This window comes from Spermophilus citellus, assembly GCF_964194105.1.
Source record: "Spermophilus citellus genome assembly, chromosome: 15".
Taxonomy (NCBI): Eukaryota; Metazoa; Chordata; class Mammalia; order Rodentia; family Sciuridae; genus Spermophilus; species Spermophilus citellus.
Window position 1 is genome coordinate 35,080,459 of NC_138195.1, and position 17,977 is coordinate 35,098,435.

The window sequence follows — 17,977 nt, forward strand, 5'->3', positions numbered from 1 at the left end:
GCATTGAAAGCTTTTCTTTCTTAGAGCATGGAGAATAATAAGTATTTTAACAATTGTGTCATCACATATCTACTAACATCTCATTTCAGTTGGGATTATGAACAGAGCAGGTTATCAGACTAGAATAACCAACCAAGATGAAAGTTTTTCAGAGAATCTCTGCTAGTAACTGGCAATGCCTTGTATCCAAGAGTTTAGCTTCATTGTTTGAGACACCCACTTAAACCCAGGATATATTATTGCACCTATAATCATTTTACAAAAGTTTCTGTTTTTTGTCTGACCAATTACTGAATAGCCTCTGTATTCACCTCTTTAAGGTCTGCTTGATAAGATGTTCTAGAGAGTACAAAGTAATATTCATTGGTCCCTGTGAAATACAATGCACACCTGTAAGTCTGGCATCAGCATCTCCAGACATGTAGGAGTTCTAAAAGACAAAGCTACTCACTGCTTAACTTCTACCTTGGGCATAAATGACTATCACTTGCTCATCAGCTTCTATTAACCTTGGTTGTGCAGTGAATAAATAAGTCTCACATGATTTCACCAATTATTTACATTGCTGAAATATTATAAACCATCTTAAAATTAGTTTCATGATCCAAATAGTTTCACTCATCATCAGATGAGTGTGCACATTTAAAACCAGGTATTGTGGATATCTAGAAATTATTTTAGAATAATCCTGAGTTCAAATCCAATAAAACTATGTTGCTGGAACTTCTTATATCAACCTAGTATGTATTTAACTATAATTATGGAAAGAAGAAATTGCATAAACACCCAATGAATCTCAGCAGAGATTCTGGGAGAAAGCAAAACATCCATCTTGAGAAGGTCCATCACAGGCAAGTTTGAAACTAAGGGTTCAAAAACATGACAAATCTAATCTTTTAAGTATTTATTAAAAACAGTCCTAACATATATACATAGTTTGTACAACAAAATAAAACCTTCATATGAATAATTTTAGCAACTCTGGCTAACAATTATTATCAACTGTCTCTCAAAAAATTTAAAATAGATTTGCCTTAAAGATGAGAAAGGTATCTATACGTTTTGGTCTTTGAGTTCCCCTCAGTGGAATCTGAGGGACTCACCTGCAGAAAAGAGGTATGTTATTTCTGACTGTACAACTGATTCTCTTCTTCAACTGGCTAATACCAGAAGGTTTACAAATACAAAGTCAAACATACAGAAAAATATGGTTTTGGTTAGAGAAATTGTCTTGATTCAGCCATACAAATGTAAGTTTAAAAAACAAAGAATATTTTAAGAAGACTGCATACCTGCTCTTTGGATGGCACAAGAAGTTCTTCAATCATCATGCTGTCCCGTGCATAGGAGCTTCTGTTCAAGGTGTAAGACCTATCCGAACTGAAGGAGCGGAGGCTGTTGTATTTACAGTTAACCATTCAACAGTGGTAGATGATGATGAGATGAATAAAAGAAAATTAATGCATGCAACTTTAGGAACAAGCAAGATGGCTAAAAATATCGACAAATGCTTTCCTTGAAAGGACATCATCAAAAATAAAACTATGTTTGAGTCGATGTCTTTACCATACACAAACTCATGATCAGGTTTTGTTTAAAATTAGGCCAATTGGTATTAACTCTGTGAGAAGATGAAATGCATGAAAACTTTGGATGTTTCACCATGCAGCTGAACCAACAGAACACTTAGAAGAACCTCTGGGTAATTGACAGTTGTTTTTTTTTAGGATTAGACTGCATTTTAGAGTTTCCTGTCTTTCTGGTTCATGTCTGCTTACCTTGCGCTATTGACTGGAATTATGTCTGCTGTGAATTCATCTATTTATAAGTCTTTGGGAACCATATATGGGAGAGCTCTGGTTTGTAGTTGCTACTCATGGAAAACATCAAGAAGGAAGGGTGTTATTAATATACCTGTCTGACATCTTTATCATCTTTCTGGCCTGGAGGAAACAATTTCCCTGCATGATTAGTCTATCCTTCCTGCAAATACTTTATTTTCCCCCTTGGCTTGACTCTTTTTTTCCTCATTCCTTTTATTGCTCTCCTTTCAAATCTTTCTCAAGCCTTCCACGTAATCTCTGAACTTCCCAGAGTGCAGCTCCCTCTAATGCCCTGAAATACCACTCACCACACTGATCTGTAAAGTAAGGCACTGGAGGAGCACAGCTGTCTTGTCATGTTGGTGACTTTGCATATATCCACATAAATCATGCCAAGATTGGGATTACAATTAATCTGGGTCTTGGATTAATGCCTTGTGATCCTTCAGGAACAGGGAGGATGGGGGTTTAAGAGGAACTGAGGTCATCTCCCACTTACCTCCCTGTCTTACCTGACAGGCTTTAATAAGACAGTTTTTCATTACCTCACCTTTCTAATGAGGCCTGAGGCTTCTTCCTGTCTTATCCTTCTTAGAATAGCATTGCAGAACACAAAACTGCTTAGCTGAAGTCTAGAACTGTCTCTTTAGCAATGGGGTATCCCCAAACTAGACATCTAGCCCCCTTGGTTTTGGTGTCCTTATCCATGTAGAGACAAAACTATGGGAAAATTTCTTCTTTTCGCTACCTGTATAATTAATAAACTGTCAATCTAAATATTGTTTATTGTATCTTTACCAGCTGAATCAGCCAAACATTGGCTCTGTCCTTGCCTTGTGTATGACAGGGGAAAGAGCAAATAAGAGGTAAATAAGGAATGATTTCTCGCTTTGCATGAAATGATTTCTTTTCCTCACTGCCTACTATTCTAAAGATTATCTGAAACAGAGACCTCTGAGATATTATAGGCATTGTTCTACGTGCCTACACAAATGGCTAGGTACATTCTAGGATTAGAGCCTTAGTGGTGATGAGAATCTCAGACTGATCTCCTATTCAAAAATATCATTGTTCCACAGTCATTATTTAGTGTATTCAGCAAATACGCACTGAATAAGCATTATCCCTCAGAGGAGCCGTTGTCCAGTAAACCACATGACTCTAACCACTTGGACGGCCAGGACCTCTGTGCCCAGTCACATCATGTCACCCATAGCTCTTCCTTTCCTTTGTTTCAGTTGCAACTCTTTCTTTCTGTTACTCCTGTCTCCAGTCTCTTAACTTCTTTCAAATACAAAAGAAGCTTCGTAAAAGTAGGAATTATTCCTAACTCAACAATGTCCAATTGAATTTTGTGTTATGCTGGAGATGTGAAATCTGTGTGGTCTAGTACCATTGGCCATTGGTCACATGTGGCTATTGAGCACATAAGAGTGGCTAGTAGGGCTGAACATGGATTTTTAACTAATCTGAATTTAAACAGCCACATGAGGCTAGTGGCTGCATTATTAGTGCACTTTTTATGTACTCATGGTAATGTTCCATCTTACTCACTGATATGATTTAGAAGCACTAGAAGTTGTGCTCGCTGCATTGGACACTCTTTCTTCAAATTATAATTTCCACTGCATGATATATTAACAATGGTGGCACCTGAAACAGTTTTATTATATAATGTGTACAAATACTAAAAGTTTTAAAAGAGATCACAAATTCATTTTAATTCCAGTTTTTAAATATATCTAAGATTTGTTGATAGTTTTTCAACATTCTTTCCTCCATTTAGTTTATTATATGAGTGGCAACTGCAGAACAGAGCACAGAACTGGGAACAGGAAGTCCTAAAAGTAGTCTCCATTCAACAGGACATCTAAAGTTCCGATTCCTGATCATTCCCGACCAACTTACATTAGACAGATGGAACCCATTAAATCCATGAAGCTTCACTCTGAATCCTTAATACAATGAAGTAATTTGGGGTATTAAAATTATTGATTATTTCTTAGGGGTCTGGAAAGCATTAGTTTTAAACTAAGGTCGACAATATTATTTGTAGCCATCAGTATTCCTTAAGTGTTAAATATGGGAAATGTTAGAAAAACATGCCTTGGAATTCTAAAATTATACTAGTATATCTAGCACAACTCAAATAAAACAGCAACCAGCAAACAAACAGCTTTTCAAATCAAGACTTTTTCTCTAAATTTATCGAAACTTTTCCAGTTACTTCATGCACTACACAAAATTTGTTAAGGGAGAAAAATTCCTTAAGTATTCGGTCGGTCACTTATTTCTTTGTAGGCGCTTACTTCCTTGCTAATTTTCTCAGAGTCACACAACTGATTGTCTAAAGCTGAGCAGGAAAAAAAAAGGCACATCGCAGCACATCACAGCACAACACAGCACAACACTGAAGAAAATAAAAATGAGAAAATGAGCCGGGGAGGGCAGAGAAACACCATAAAAGTGCCATGTCATCTTACCTTATCTTGGGACTATTTTAAAAGTATTTTTAGAAAAAAAAAAAAAAAAACAGGAGAAATAGAATGCAAAAAATCAGACGGGGAAAAAGAAAAAAATGTTATGGTTGAATGAGTTACACATTTAATGTATTCCTTTTAAAATGTTACACTCAGAATACTTTGCTTAATTATGCTTAACATTCTTTAAAAATATTTGCCTCTGAGCATAACATGAGTTGCCAATGTCAAAAATAAAAATGACTTACATATAATAGCAACGAATAATGGTGCAATCAAAATTAGAAGTGGAAAGGCCTGGAATTACCTTCAGAAAAAAAAATTATAGGAGACAATATTCTAGTTTCATATTTCACTGGATATCAGTTGCTGTAACTTTCTACATACTAGTGATTGATTCACAAAATGTGAGGAAGAGAAGGCTCCTAATTATTGCATTATAAAAGCTACAGGACAAGATACAAAGAATCCTGAGATCCTTTATGATTCTGCATATTTTTCAACTGTAACTTGTTGCTCTCTGTGATTATCTAAAATAGTGTATATATTTTTTTAAAGGCTAATTTTTTTTCTTTTAAAGAGAGAGGTGAGAGAGAGACAGAGAGACAGAGAGAATTTTTAATATTTATTTTTTAGTTCTCGGCGGACACAACATCTTTGTTTGTATGTGGTGCTGAGGATCGAACCTGGGCCCCATGAATGCCAGGCAAACGCGCTACTGCTTGAGCCACAACCCCAGCCCAATAGTGTATATTTTTAAAGCTGCTTTTCTTCTTGTTAATGACACCTGTTACAATTGAGTTTAAGGCCTTTTAAATATATATTTACAGAGACAAAGTTCTACTAAGTTATATGAGTTCAAAATTCTATTTTAAAAAGACTAGCTCGAAGAAAATCAATTCAATATCTGCACTGGCCACACCAACCACACTGAGAATGAACTCCAAGGTTTACTTTGTGGGAAGTGCCATTTACTATTAGACAATGAAACTTTTTACAACAGATTCTTAAACTATAGGAAAATGTCCTTAGGGCTCTGGCTTGGAAGGTTTAATTATTAGCTTTAAAATAACTTGACTGTCAGCAAACAGGCTGTTAATCCACACCAGGAGAAAAGAAGTCTCCAAATTCGGGACAAGATCCTGTTTCTTTCAAACAGTGTAAGAAAAGTTTGAGTCAAGGTTTTCCACATACAAAAGTTTTATGCTTCAGTTGTAAGAACTGAATTTACCACTATTCCTGTCTGTGACTTCTGGTAAGTCATTGCTATACTAACAAGTCCCTTTACAAACAAACTAATGAAATAGTTTGGAAGAGACTGTCTATACTTGATAATTTCGATAAATATACTTTTTTTCAAGGATGCTGTTTTGAAGTGCTGTCTTTGAAGTCTCAATCATAAATTGATTCTTGTAGTCACAAAGAAGTATAAACAACCTATATACATATTTCTTGCTTATTGGCAATTAAGATTTTATTTCAATATGGAATAAAATTTAATTTTGAAACATTTGACCCGGATTGGTTCTCTCGTATCAGTGAGCTCATTTGTTACTATGCTTGAAGCATGACTACAAAACGTGGGAACGGATGAACAAACAATTAACATGTCCAATCACATGAAATTAAGGACTGAGAAACCACAAAGGAAAACAGCAGAGCATGTGTATTTGAGAAAATTTCACCAAGTTCACACCCTCATCCAAAGAGTACATTCTGGGATAATGTGGAAAATGAAAATGATGTGGGTTTATGGCAAATCATGGTTGTTTTAACTTAACTATGAAAAACAGCAACAATCAAGTACCTGGCAGAACGGGCTCCAAGACTAAAGCCCATGTAACCCTCTGCAGGCAGGGAATCATCACCCAATTCCTTAAGGTCCTGGGGCCCAAGATATTTGTCTGTGTCCCCTGTCATGGCATCTTCACCTGCAGATGTACAGAGCAAAACAAAATCAGAAGGCTCCCTTTTGAGTATATATCAGCTGTAGGGGAAAAAAAAAAAAAAACAAAAAAAAACAAAAAACAACCCACATCTTATCTCATTTCCATCTTCCCCTAGCCCCTGGATAATTTTTGTAACTGCCATTTAGGAAGAAGAAAAGCATAGATAGAGGTTAGTATACAATTTCAAGAGTAAATTTAAGTAATGTATCCATCTCCAAGTGTTAAGTACCAATTTACAAACATTACCCCTAACTCCATCCTCCACCTTTTTGAGCCCCAGCTGCCCAGAAAGGTGGATCTTTTGCGTCAGAATTTTCCTCAGCTCACCCTTGATGAGGGCAGCTTGTTTGAACCGACATGAATTGGAAAATGAGAGCTATCTCATTACTGCTTTTAAAATTTTTGTGGGAAGGGAACAGCCTTTAAAAAAAAAAAAAAAAAGGTTCTCTCACAGGATTTCAGTTTGGGGCTTATGTAACTAGCAAGTTATTTATGTGTGCTATAACTGCTCATTTGGGGGACTTTGGAACACATTAATTTTGAACTGTTTCTAAACCTATCAAATTAACAAACAAGCTGTCCCAGGGCTTGAAATCCACTTGGAAAGCCACTCTGCCTTCTACAGAGATAAAATGGGGAGGGGGGGGTGGTCCGTAGTTTGAAAGGAGGACCATATAAATTGTTCTTAAAAGAGTTAATCACATAAAATAGTTTTACTAGCTACACATGGCTAACGTGACCTCACACAGAAAACCACATTCCAAGAGTGACAGGGCAGGTTTTTCAATTGTCTTTGCCCTCTGGGATGTTTCCCATCCTTCTCAAAATGTAGCTAAGGCTGTGAAAAAGTTCCTTCTATTTACAGGAAAACTCTCTTTCTTTAAGACCCTTTTCCCTTTCTGGACACAAGCTTGGCTAGCCCAAGGAGATTCCCCAAGTGTGCATGTTGTGTTTTCTCAAAGGTAAGTGATTCATCCGCCACAGCCCTATTTTCCCACTCCATTCAGCACCCTTTGCAATTTCCATTCATTTAAATTCAGGAAACCACCAGAGCCCAGCTTTTAAACTACCTATCAGGTCTAAAAATACACTGTCAACTACTGTTTTTGCAAATGTAAAAAACTAAACAGATCAACTTTCTACTGCTATCCAGTACCAAGAGATTATTTTAAGTAACAATTTACAGCTGGGCTAGTTGCATATTCATTGCATCTGAAACAAAACCAGCACATCCCAAGTACGACTTAAAGAAAAAGTTCTTACTCTGTGGTAAAGCCATTTCCACCAAGCTGGGCTGACCAAATGTTTTCCTGATGTTTCCAGGAATTTCTTAGGCAGTGATTTAGAATCAACCTCCAAACCAGCCCAAGCAAACCAATCCCTGGGTTGGATCCACTCTCTTCACCACGGCTGCCGAGTTCCCCTCAGCATCTCGGTCTCCTTGTAGGCAACTGAGGAATCACACATCTTTTTCCCGCTCCTCAGAGTGCAAAGATTTTCAAAATTTCAGACAGGGAAAAAAAAAAAAATCTGGCGACACTTAATTGAGATTAAGATCCTTTTGATCCCTCCGCAGACATCCTTTTAAAGCGCCTTCTGATTGGATTAAGAACTCTTCTGGCAAGCCTCTAGCAGGACCGAATGGTGACATAAATGCAAGCCCATGAGTTATTTGTATGTAAATATGAGGACTGCTCCGGTGTAGATTTTCCGTAATTTGATACCAGCGCTCAGTGGCTAACTGGGTAACTGAGACCGCTGGAAACGCTGGGAGAAAGCGCGAGGTGCTGCATTTAATTAGGAGGTGACTCTTCTCAGATATGAATGAAGCAACAGCCAACTCAGGTAGAGAGCAAAAACATTAGAAGAAAACAAAGAAGTTGCCCTGGTGGGGAGTGGCCAGGAGCTCCAGGCAAACTTTCAACTTTGTTCCTAGCTGGGAACACCAGGAGCCTCAGTTATTTATGGTCCCTGTCAGGTGGAAGGAGGGGAAAAAAAGGAGAGAGGGAGGGCCTGCCCTTGAGTTGAGATTGTGAAACTGTGGCGCGGAAGCAGCTTTTGCAGAGCTCTCAAAGACGCGCCGAAGAAACACACTTTTGCTCACCGTATTTTTTTAAATCAGGAGTTTGAAGAAGAGAGCAGAAGCCAGACGTGCTGGGGAAAGCAGATGGGTGTTCTGCTCTATTTCTGATGCAAATTCAACTCTTCAATACTAGAGGCTCTTACTGGTTCTCCCTCCTTGAGAGGTCCTGCGAGAGGGAGCCAATCCCTTGGGAGGGTCCTGTTGGCTGGAGAGGTCACTGTCACCCCTTGGTAGGAAGCAGTGCCCAAGAGGTGTGGCTGCCACTTTGCTGTTACTTTGTCTCTTTGCTGGAACTTAAGGCCTCCCTTCTAGGCGGCTCCACCCTGTTATGCTGACAATGAGGAAAAAATTATGGTTTCTGCATTCTTCATTTGGGTACACTGGAGAGGCCATTTCAGCCCCTACCCACCTAGCTGGAGAATTAGACTGGAAAGTAAGGGTTTTGAAACTGTCTTGAAGTAAGCTGCCTATGGCAGTGGTTTATAGTAATGTGTGTACTCCCCTTGGAATGTTACCTAAATGTACAGCAATTTGAATCTGTAGAGCTGACGCGGTGGCAAACAAATTTGTTTTTCCTGGGTAAATGCGTCAATGAACAAATGAATGACTCACAATATTAAAATATGACAGCTGCCGCTTTTATCTGATCAGCCTGATTGTAATCAAATGTAAATATACAGAAATAGAAGGGAAGCCCTTTATAATGCCTGGTACATATTGAAAACCATTCCCAAGCAGAAGAATAATTTCCAATCTCTGTAAAGAGGGAGGGAAGCCACAGTTTAAGAGGAGTCATGTCTGATCATTAATCTGGTTTTTCACATCTAAAAAATAAACTACTTAGCAAAGCCTTTTTCAATGACTATCATTCATTCAAACCTCCGGAGCCCGTGGCCAGCCTTGACTCTGGTCACCCTGACACACCCACCCTGCATGCCTGTTATAGCATTATTTCAGTCCCTAGAATTCCTTAAACTCAGACTTTGAACCTTTACACAGGGTGTACTTTCTGGATGAAATCTCTTGCCCTCTTCTCCAGCTAATTTCTCCAATCTCTGCCTCTTCCTAGCATCCCTCCCATCTCCTCTCATCATTTTAAGTGTGGGTGGGCCTTGTTAGAGTGTACTGCCAGGGAAAACACCTGTTGACTCCTCCTGTTGCCTGGTGAGATTCTGGAGACTAGGAATCATCTTTTTCCAGGTCCAGGCATATTTGAAGAACCCTCATAGTTTTGGAATTCGTGATTGCTAATAAGAGGTTCGTTTGTTTTATTTTTATTTTGTAAATCTTCAAGCCATAGTAATTTAGCATTCTTTGCAAATTAAAGGTAATGACTGACATACAGTAAAGTTTCAATGAAAGTTGTTTCCATTATTCTTTACCCATCTTTCTTAGATTTCAGAATGGTCAGTATGAAACCAAAAGCAGCCCTGGATGGGGTGACAGTGAGAACCATCAATATATTTGGCCAAACATTAATACAAACAGCCTGATTATAGTAAATAATCAGGCACTTTCCATTTTAGAACAGTGAAAATATTTCTTTTAAAAGTATGGAATGGGGCTGGTGTTGTGGCTCAGTGGTAAAGTGCTTGCCTAGCATGTGTGAGATATGGGTTCGATCCTCAGCACCACATAAAAATAAATAAAGTATTAAAAAATGTGGAATGTAAAGATTAACGCAAAAGTGTTATTTTAATGCAGTTTTTCACAGTCAGTGCTCCGGGTTCAAATCCAAGTTCCACCACTTATTGACTGGGTGACCTTTGAAATGTCATGTAACTACTCCGAGTCAGAGTTTCCAACTCTACAAAACTGGAATAAGATGGCTGCCCCTACTGTGATTTTCTGGGGAATTAAATAATGCACAAAGGTCAGGCCTAATCAATACTGTGACTATTGTTCTATAACACAGCTTTCTCCAGTGCCCAAATATCTGAACACATGAATTCATATAATTAGCATTTAAGCTGCTTCTATTTCTACGGGTAAAGGAAAAATCTGACCACAGCAGCAAACTGTCCCTTCACTCAGTCAACTAATACAGGGCCTGTCTCATGTCTCATCATAGGTATTCAAAAATACTTGCTGATAGAATGAATGAATGATTGAACATTGACAATAAAATTGCCAGGCATGGTGGTACACACCTGTAAGCACCGCATCTCGGCAGGCTTGAGGCAGGAGGATTGCAAATTCAAAGCCAGTCTTGGCAATTTAGCAAGACCCTGTCTTAAAAAATTTAAAGGGCTGGGGATATGGCTCAGTGGTAAAGCACCCCAGCTTCAATTCCCGGTACCACAAATATTAATAATAAATAATAATAATTTACTCCTTTCAATAAGCAAAACATTCTATAATTATTGTATACTATGACACTACTATTCCATAGATTAGAAAGGATGGAGATGAATTGTACTGAGTGACTTGTTAACTGCCTCTAATCAATATATAACCCCAAAATATTTTGGTTAGTGCTATCTTCTAACAGGTACAAGTGTGTATAAGCCAGACAATGTAATTCCATAAATGACACTCAGTCAATGTAAGAAATGTTTAGTTAAAAATATGTATGTTATCAAGAGCCACATATGTTCATCATCCAAGAAGTATCTAGGTAGGTTTCTGTTTCCTAGATGTGTTTGGGGCAGTGGAATAATAGTTGTGTTACAGGTTAAGTCTGACTACCTTTTGACAAATAGGGTATTGGTAGCCTTTAAAGATGTCCTTCTACACCTACCTGCAGTGACCCATGTTTGCTGCTTCCCATGCCCTTGCATATAGCCCTTACTTGAATCTGGGGTGACTAGAGTCTTGAAAAATAAAATTCAGGGAAAATAATTTCTTATGACCTTCCAGGTCCTCTCTGAATCTTAGAACACTTGTCCAGTGGAAGCCGGCTCAATGCAAGAAATCTGATTACCATGATATTACTATGTTATAAACAAGCTTGAGACAGGAACATGGAGAAATTTCTTGGACAGAGAACCAACCAGTCCTCAGCTTTTCTAGCCATCCTAGCAGAGGTGCCAGAGTTCTGAATAAAGTCAGCATCTTGGATACTTAGTTACTCCTGCCTCTGTTGCAATCTGACTGCAATCTCCTGAAAGATCTCAAGAGTCCAGCTGAGCCCAGTTAACAACAGAACCATCCGACAATATTGAATTTAATGCTTAGTTTAGAAATGGGTTATTACTTTGTAATAGGTAACCAAAACAGAGAAATGAGAAATGACAAGGTCCAAAGGTAAGTCAAAGAGGTCACACACTAGTTGCCTAATGCATCCCTAATAAATCAGAGTTAGGTTTCCAGCACATTATATGATTAGTATAGACAAAGACCAGGAGAAGTACAGTGGCCAATGCCTTAGAGAAGGTCTCATCTATTTAGTATTGACTTCATGCCTTTCAAAACTTTCATTGAGCCTGATGTCCTTATTGTTAATCCATTTATTCCAATAATATACCAGAACATAGAAAAAGCTTTAAAGAGAACTTGGAACTCCTCAAACCTACCTTGAGCCCATCATTAAGCAATAGTAAAAATCCCAATGGAGGCATTTACTTCAATTTCTCAGCTCTCCCCCTTTTCCTACTCCTCTGTTATTTCATGCTTAGGCTAGGAGAAAAGATTTCCTGTACTGTAACAAACCATTTATAGACCTGTAAACTTTGTCTATAGGAAAACAATACAAAATAAAACCAAGAACAAAGGAGAGAAAGAAAAAATAAACCAAATGATTATCAAGGGCTGTGAACCAAATAGGTCTACCCTCATTTCTTTATAGATTTCATGTAAATGGTCCAGTAAGTGATATAAAACACTTCATCCAACTTCCTGGCAATCTTCACTATACCCTCTAATGATCCTTTTTTAGGACAAATAAATAGTTCTTAGCCTAATATTTATAAGTGTTTTTTTTTTTCTAGGAGTTGTTCTTTTTTCTTTCTCCCCTCCTACCTTCCTTTCTGCATGTAATTTGCTTCTAATCTTTTTCTACCTTAAGACCATCCCCCCCCCCCGGGGGGGTGGGGGAAGAAAGCAAAGAGCAAAAAAAAAAAAAAAAATTGGTTGCTTTTCTAGGAATGAAAGTCCTGTGAAATGCAGAATCTTCCCCAAATATGTATTTTCTGACATTAAAAAGGTGAAATTATAGTACAAAACCTCCAAATTACATGAGGTTTTTAAAAGGTAGATTGGAAAGAATAATAAAATAACCTCTATACTCTAGTGATGTATTAGTTGGTTTCTTAATAGGACTCAGTAAATAGTCCTATACAGAAGTAGTTAATAATCAAACTCACACAGCTTAATTTTACTGTTATTCTTTTAAAAATTGATTTTTGATTATATAGCAAAGAAAGGAAATGAAGATTACTGAGAAAATAAATCATTTAACCATTTCTTGTCTGTACCATAGGAAAGGAGAAAGAGATCAATCACATCATTATAATTAACACCAATATTTGTTGAGCATTTACTATGTTCTGGGCACTGTTCTTGATGCTTCATATAAATGTGGGGGAGCATATAAACATACATAAACGTATGTGTTATCTAATACTCATAACCTTATAAAATAGAACTGTTATCTTCACTTCAAGATCAAGAAAACCTAGTTTGCAATGATGGGATAAATAATCCAAGATCATTTAGAGTAGCTGATCCAAGATCAGCTACTCAGGAGGCTGAGGTAGGAGGATCACAAGATCAAGGACAACTTAATGAGTTCCTGTCACAAAATGATTAAAATACCAGTTTTCACAAACATAGGGAAGGCTGGGGATGTAGCTCAGTGGTAGAGTGCCTTGGGTTAAATCCCTAGTACTGGTGGTGGGGGGAAGGTGGGGTAGATGGGATTCAAAATCAGTTGATTTGACTCTAGATTCCTATGTTTAACTACTGACGTATGCTGGCTTTGGAACAATACTAGGGTTTTGGGGAGCAAGGGATTTTTGCAAGTTTTGATTCCATATCCAGTGCCCAGAATAGTGCCTGGTGTATAGCAGGTGCTCAACAAATGTGTGGGATGATTGAAAGACCAGCGATTGCCTCTGAAGAAGAACTATATTACTTGAGGGAGGGGGAGGGAGACTTACTTTTCACTGTACACTCTCGTACCTTGGGAATTTTGTACCATGTGCATCTATCACCTATTCAAAAAATGAATAAAATTAACAAAACAAAATACAGGGACTGCAGATAAATCATATAGGCTGTGTGTTCTGGCCACCAGAAACAGTATTATGTCATACATAAGCCTGTCAGAAAGAGCTTAAAATATGCAAGAGTATCAGTGGATGTCTAGTAAACATGGAGAGGAAATGCAAGACTTTATGATATTCCACCTTACTTGCTTCTGTAAGAGATGGAATAGAAAAAATGAAGTAACAAGACAAGGAGAAGGAGATGCATGTTGTTTATGTGCAATTTCTGGTAGCTTCCCTGTGTACTAAAGCAGTAGTTCTCAAACTGTGGTGTGCACCAGAATCACCTGAAAATTTGCATTTCTAACAAATTCCCAAGTCATTCTGAGGCTGCAGGACTCGGGACCACACTTCGAGAATCACTAGTTTAAAGGAATTTTACAAGTACATGAGAGTTACCTAATGGTAGTATTGACTGTCAGGATTATCTGTTTTGCAGGTGGGAATTAACAGAATAATTAAAATACCAGCTTCAGCCACGGAATTCAGTAACTAAATTCCAATACATACACATTATTTATATCATCTAGGATACTTGTTAAACCGCAGATGGCAACTCCACAGGCCTAGGGAAGGCCCTTAGTTTTGGCACATGTAATCAACTCTGAGGGGACTGCAGTGTTGCTGGTCTGCAAACCAATTTAAATATTCAGACAGTACAGCCAACTATTGCCTTTGAGGCACTTAGTCTCCAGTAAAGAATAGGCCACACATGATAACAAACATTGTACTAGTAGTATTTGTTTAGTGCTGAGTGACAGACCAAGCATGTTTTAATGTACTCATTTGATTCCCAACCCTATGTTACTCTCAGTCCCCTTTTATAGACAAAGAGGAAACATATTCAAAGAGATTAACTGATTCTTTAAAACTTGTATGTTGGCAGGATATGGTGGTGTACACCTGTAAGCCCAGCAACTCAGGAGGCCAAAGCAAGAGGATTGAAAGTCCAAGGCCAGCCTCAAACTCGGTGAGACCCTCAGCATCTTAGCAAGACCTTGTCTCCAAACAAAAATAAAAGGGACTGGGGATGAAGCTCAGTGGTAAAGCTCCCCTGGGTTCATTCCCTAGTATCAAATAAATAAATAAATCCTCTTAAAAAAAAAAAAGGAAAAAAAAAACCTCATGTTAAGTCAGGGGCAGAGTCTAGGTTGGAACCCACCCAGTCAGGTTGCAGAAACCAGTCCTTAACCACCACACCACCATGGCAGAAGAGCAGCAGGAGAAACCACAGACTACAGGAGCTCCATGGACTGCTTGATCACGTAGATTGGGTAGAGGCTGATGGAGGGTGTGCGAGCTAAGCTAGGTAGAGAGAGTGGAAATGGGAAGTTGGCCATTCCCAGAAAGAGGACACAGCAAAAAAGGGAAGGAATGGGATGTTCTGAGAATAGCAAGCCAGTGGCTTCATTGAAGTGAGAGGCAAGTAAATGAGCTGTAGGAAATGAGCTGCTTGGACCATTTCTTTAGGACCCTTGGAACTGGATTATAGAGGGACAACTGCCATCCCAGTGACCACAACATATGGCCATTAGTGGATGGAAATGCAATTATTTGTTGACTTACTCTTTTTTAAAACTAAAGTTTCACACTCTCGAAGCTCTTCCCCATCCTCTCATGCTATTCTGCCCTAATTCTAATCCTAAAACAGGAAGCAGGACAGTTGCATCCATCTGACACAAAAAGAGGAAGGGCATTTACTGGGTTCTACTCCAGTCGTTGGTGTAAATGCCTCATATAAGCTATTTCTTTCCGTCTTTATAGCAGCCCTGTGTGGTATTAGCCCCTTAAAAGGAGTTAATAATGAGAAATAAGATCTAACATGTTTTTACTTGCTGAAAGTTCAAATAAGGGACACAAAAATATAGATAACTTCTAAGAGGAACTTTTTCCATTAAATCAAAAGCTCAGTAGAAAGATTTATCTCTTTCATCCTACATTTAGACAATAAATTTTCAACTCAGAGCATCCAAATGACTATCTTTGCTCACAGGACTTTTCCCTTGATCTTCTGGTATTTTCAGTCTCAAAAAAGGCAAGGAAATAGAAGTAGGAAGGAAGAGGAATACAGTAGGATTAGTGCCCTGATGCATTCAAATTTAATTCTAAAAGTCGAATTCTACCCTAAAGTCAAAGAGAAAGTTCCTTAGATTCCAGATCTGTATTTCTCCTTTTGTTTTGCAGTTTGGAGCAGGAGCCTAGGTAACTAAGGTTACTGTGAAGATTTTGAGATGTGATAAAACATAGGAGGTGATGTGTGGAGGGTGGAGGATGGAGCTGTGCTATCAATTTCAAGAGGGCCCTTGTGTTGCAGGGACTTCTGCATCAGGCTGGAAGACCGTGGGGAGCTACAGCCCAGCTCACTACTCAGGGACCTTCTGGCGTGATTGCAGGCTCAGAGAAAAGCTGACAGCCTCAGGCTCAAGCTAAAGAATATGGCAGTTGCCCTCCTGCTGGGTGCTTGACTGGCCTTTCCCCTCCTCAGGAATGAGAAGAGGAGGGGACTTCACTTTAACCCTTCATTTCCCATCATCTCCTTGCAGCAATCCTTGTTCTTTCAAAATAAAATTAAGACTGATATATAATACTATTCTGCTTTTCTTCTCAAAATAGGTGATAACTATGGGGTAAGTTTAGAAAAAGATTAAATGAGCCGCGAGTACGATAAGTGACTTGTAGGAGACTGAAGAATCATGTTATCTTTTAAGATTCATGGACCCCTGTGGGACCATGGCTTCAGTTTTCTTTCCTTCCCGCAGCTCTCAATGCTCATTAGACCCTGGCTTTGTAGGTGGCCAAAAAAGAATGGGATTTGAATGGCAAAATTTGCACACCTCTCAAAGGACATACCTCTGTCATCCCACGGAACTAATGATTCTAGTCAGATTAATTTTTTTTTTAAAGTGCAAACTCAATTTCATTCCTTAAACATTATTCTGCTCACTGTGGCTGGATATACCTCTTTTTAAAGAACTGTATGGCAGTTTACTGCTCCTTAATCCTGGCTAGTTTCTAAAGTAAGCATGCGTGACTCAGTGCTGGAACTTTTCCAGATGTAGCAATGAAAAATGTCCCCTGTGATCTTGGTTGGGTTAATAAACAAGCCCATCCCAGAAAAGAAAAAGGATTCAGGAAAGACCTAGAAAAAGATAAATGCTAAGACAGACATTACAATTTGTTTTCATATTTTTATCATTACTTAACCCTGATGTAGAAATTCACTCTAGTCAGCTAAGTGGGATTAGATATTCCCCTGACTTGGTCATTTAAGCACCTAAGGACAGAGTACAGGTTGAAAGGAGGACAAGATTATCCACCCTGCTCCCATTACTGAAAATCCATGCCATTTGTAAAGAAGACTAGATAATGAATAACGACTGGCCACAAACTAGTCCTGTGAAATTAGGCACTAAAATGTTGGTTCTAACAAGCAGATAAATGAGGAAGCTAAATTCAAGGCAGCAGTGTCATGAAAATGGGTTTCTTCTGTTTATTTTTTCTTTAGTTCATCATCTAGCTTCAACCCAAACCAAGACCTCATTGTCTCAGCTGTTCATTAGCTAGGTGTATAAAACTGTGTACAGCACAGGAACTTGTTCACTCTTCCCTTGTACTTTCAAAGAAGTATCAGAAGCTAGGTGTGGTCGTATATTCCTGTAATTCCAGCTAAGGCAGGAGGATTACAAATTTGAGGCTGTCCTCAGAAACTTAGCAAGACCCTGTCTTAAAATTAAAAAAACGAAACTGGGAATGTAGCTCAGTAGTTAAGTCTACCTGAATTCAATACCCAGTATCCCCCCTACCTCCCCACCCCCCAAAAAAGGTACCAGGGGCGCTTTGCCCAAAGAGAGAGGGAAGGAGAGAGGGAGGGAGGAGTTGGGGGAAAAGAGAGACAGACAGATTGATTTGTTTTTCTTTTCGTGCTAGGGATCAAACCAGGGTACTTTATCTCTGAGCTACATCTCCAGCCCCTTTTAAAAAATTTGAGATAAGTTCTCCCTAAGTTGCTGAGGGCCTTAAACTTGTGATCCTCCTGCCTCAGCCTGCCTTGCTGGGATCATGGGCATACACTACTGAGCCCTGCCAAAGTGTATATTTTGTAGGCAAGGACTTGACCTCTTTTCTTATACCCAAATGTCCATGACTAAAGCCAGGCAATAAACACCCATTTATTGGTGGGTTTTGTTTCTAACCAATACCCCAACGGCATACACATCCAAGGGAGACATGTAGGGTCTCTTCCCAGTTCTCGTCCTCATTGGGGTTCTGGCCCAGGTGATCAGGACCCCCTCTACTGCTCCCAGCTGTCTGCCCACCGCCGTTCCCTCTTGCCCATTCATTCTCAGTTCTGACATTCCCTGGGTTTACCTTTCGTCTCTCTGTAGTAAGGATACTAATATGAACAGGAGGGATGAAAAGTGGATGAGGATCTACT

The 17,977-nt window shown here is 38.8% G+C and overlaps 1 protein-coding gene across 25 annotated transcripts in view; it reads right to left on the reverse strand.

Annotated features, from left to right (window-relative positions):
* The window catches only part of ANK3 (ankyrin 3), a 508,367-nt gene that overhangs the window by 93,748 nt on the left and 396,642 nt on the right, over window positions 1–17,977 (reverse strand). For 19 of the 25 annotated variants that reach the window (XM_081268444.1, XM_081268437.1, XM_081268443.1 and 16 more), the window contains 2 exons: window positions 6,111–6,234; window positions 1,293–1,395 (listed from right to left, as the gene is read on the reverse strand). In XM_081268444.1, coding sequence (XP_081124570.1) covers window positions 1,293–1,395; window positions 6,111–6,234 — 227 coding nt within the window. Of the gene's footprint in view, window positions 1–1,292; window positions 1,396–4,306; window positions 4,319–6,110; window positions 6,235–7,515; window positions 8,205–17,977 lie in introns of those variants that run through there. The other 6 variants (XM_081268451.1, XM_081268440.1, XM_081268452.1 and 3 more) reach the window with 4 other exon arrangements.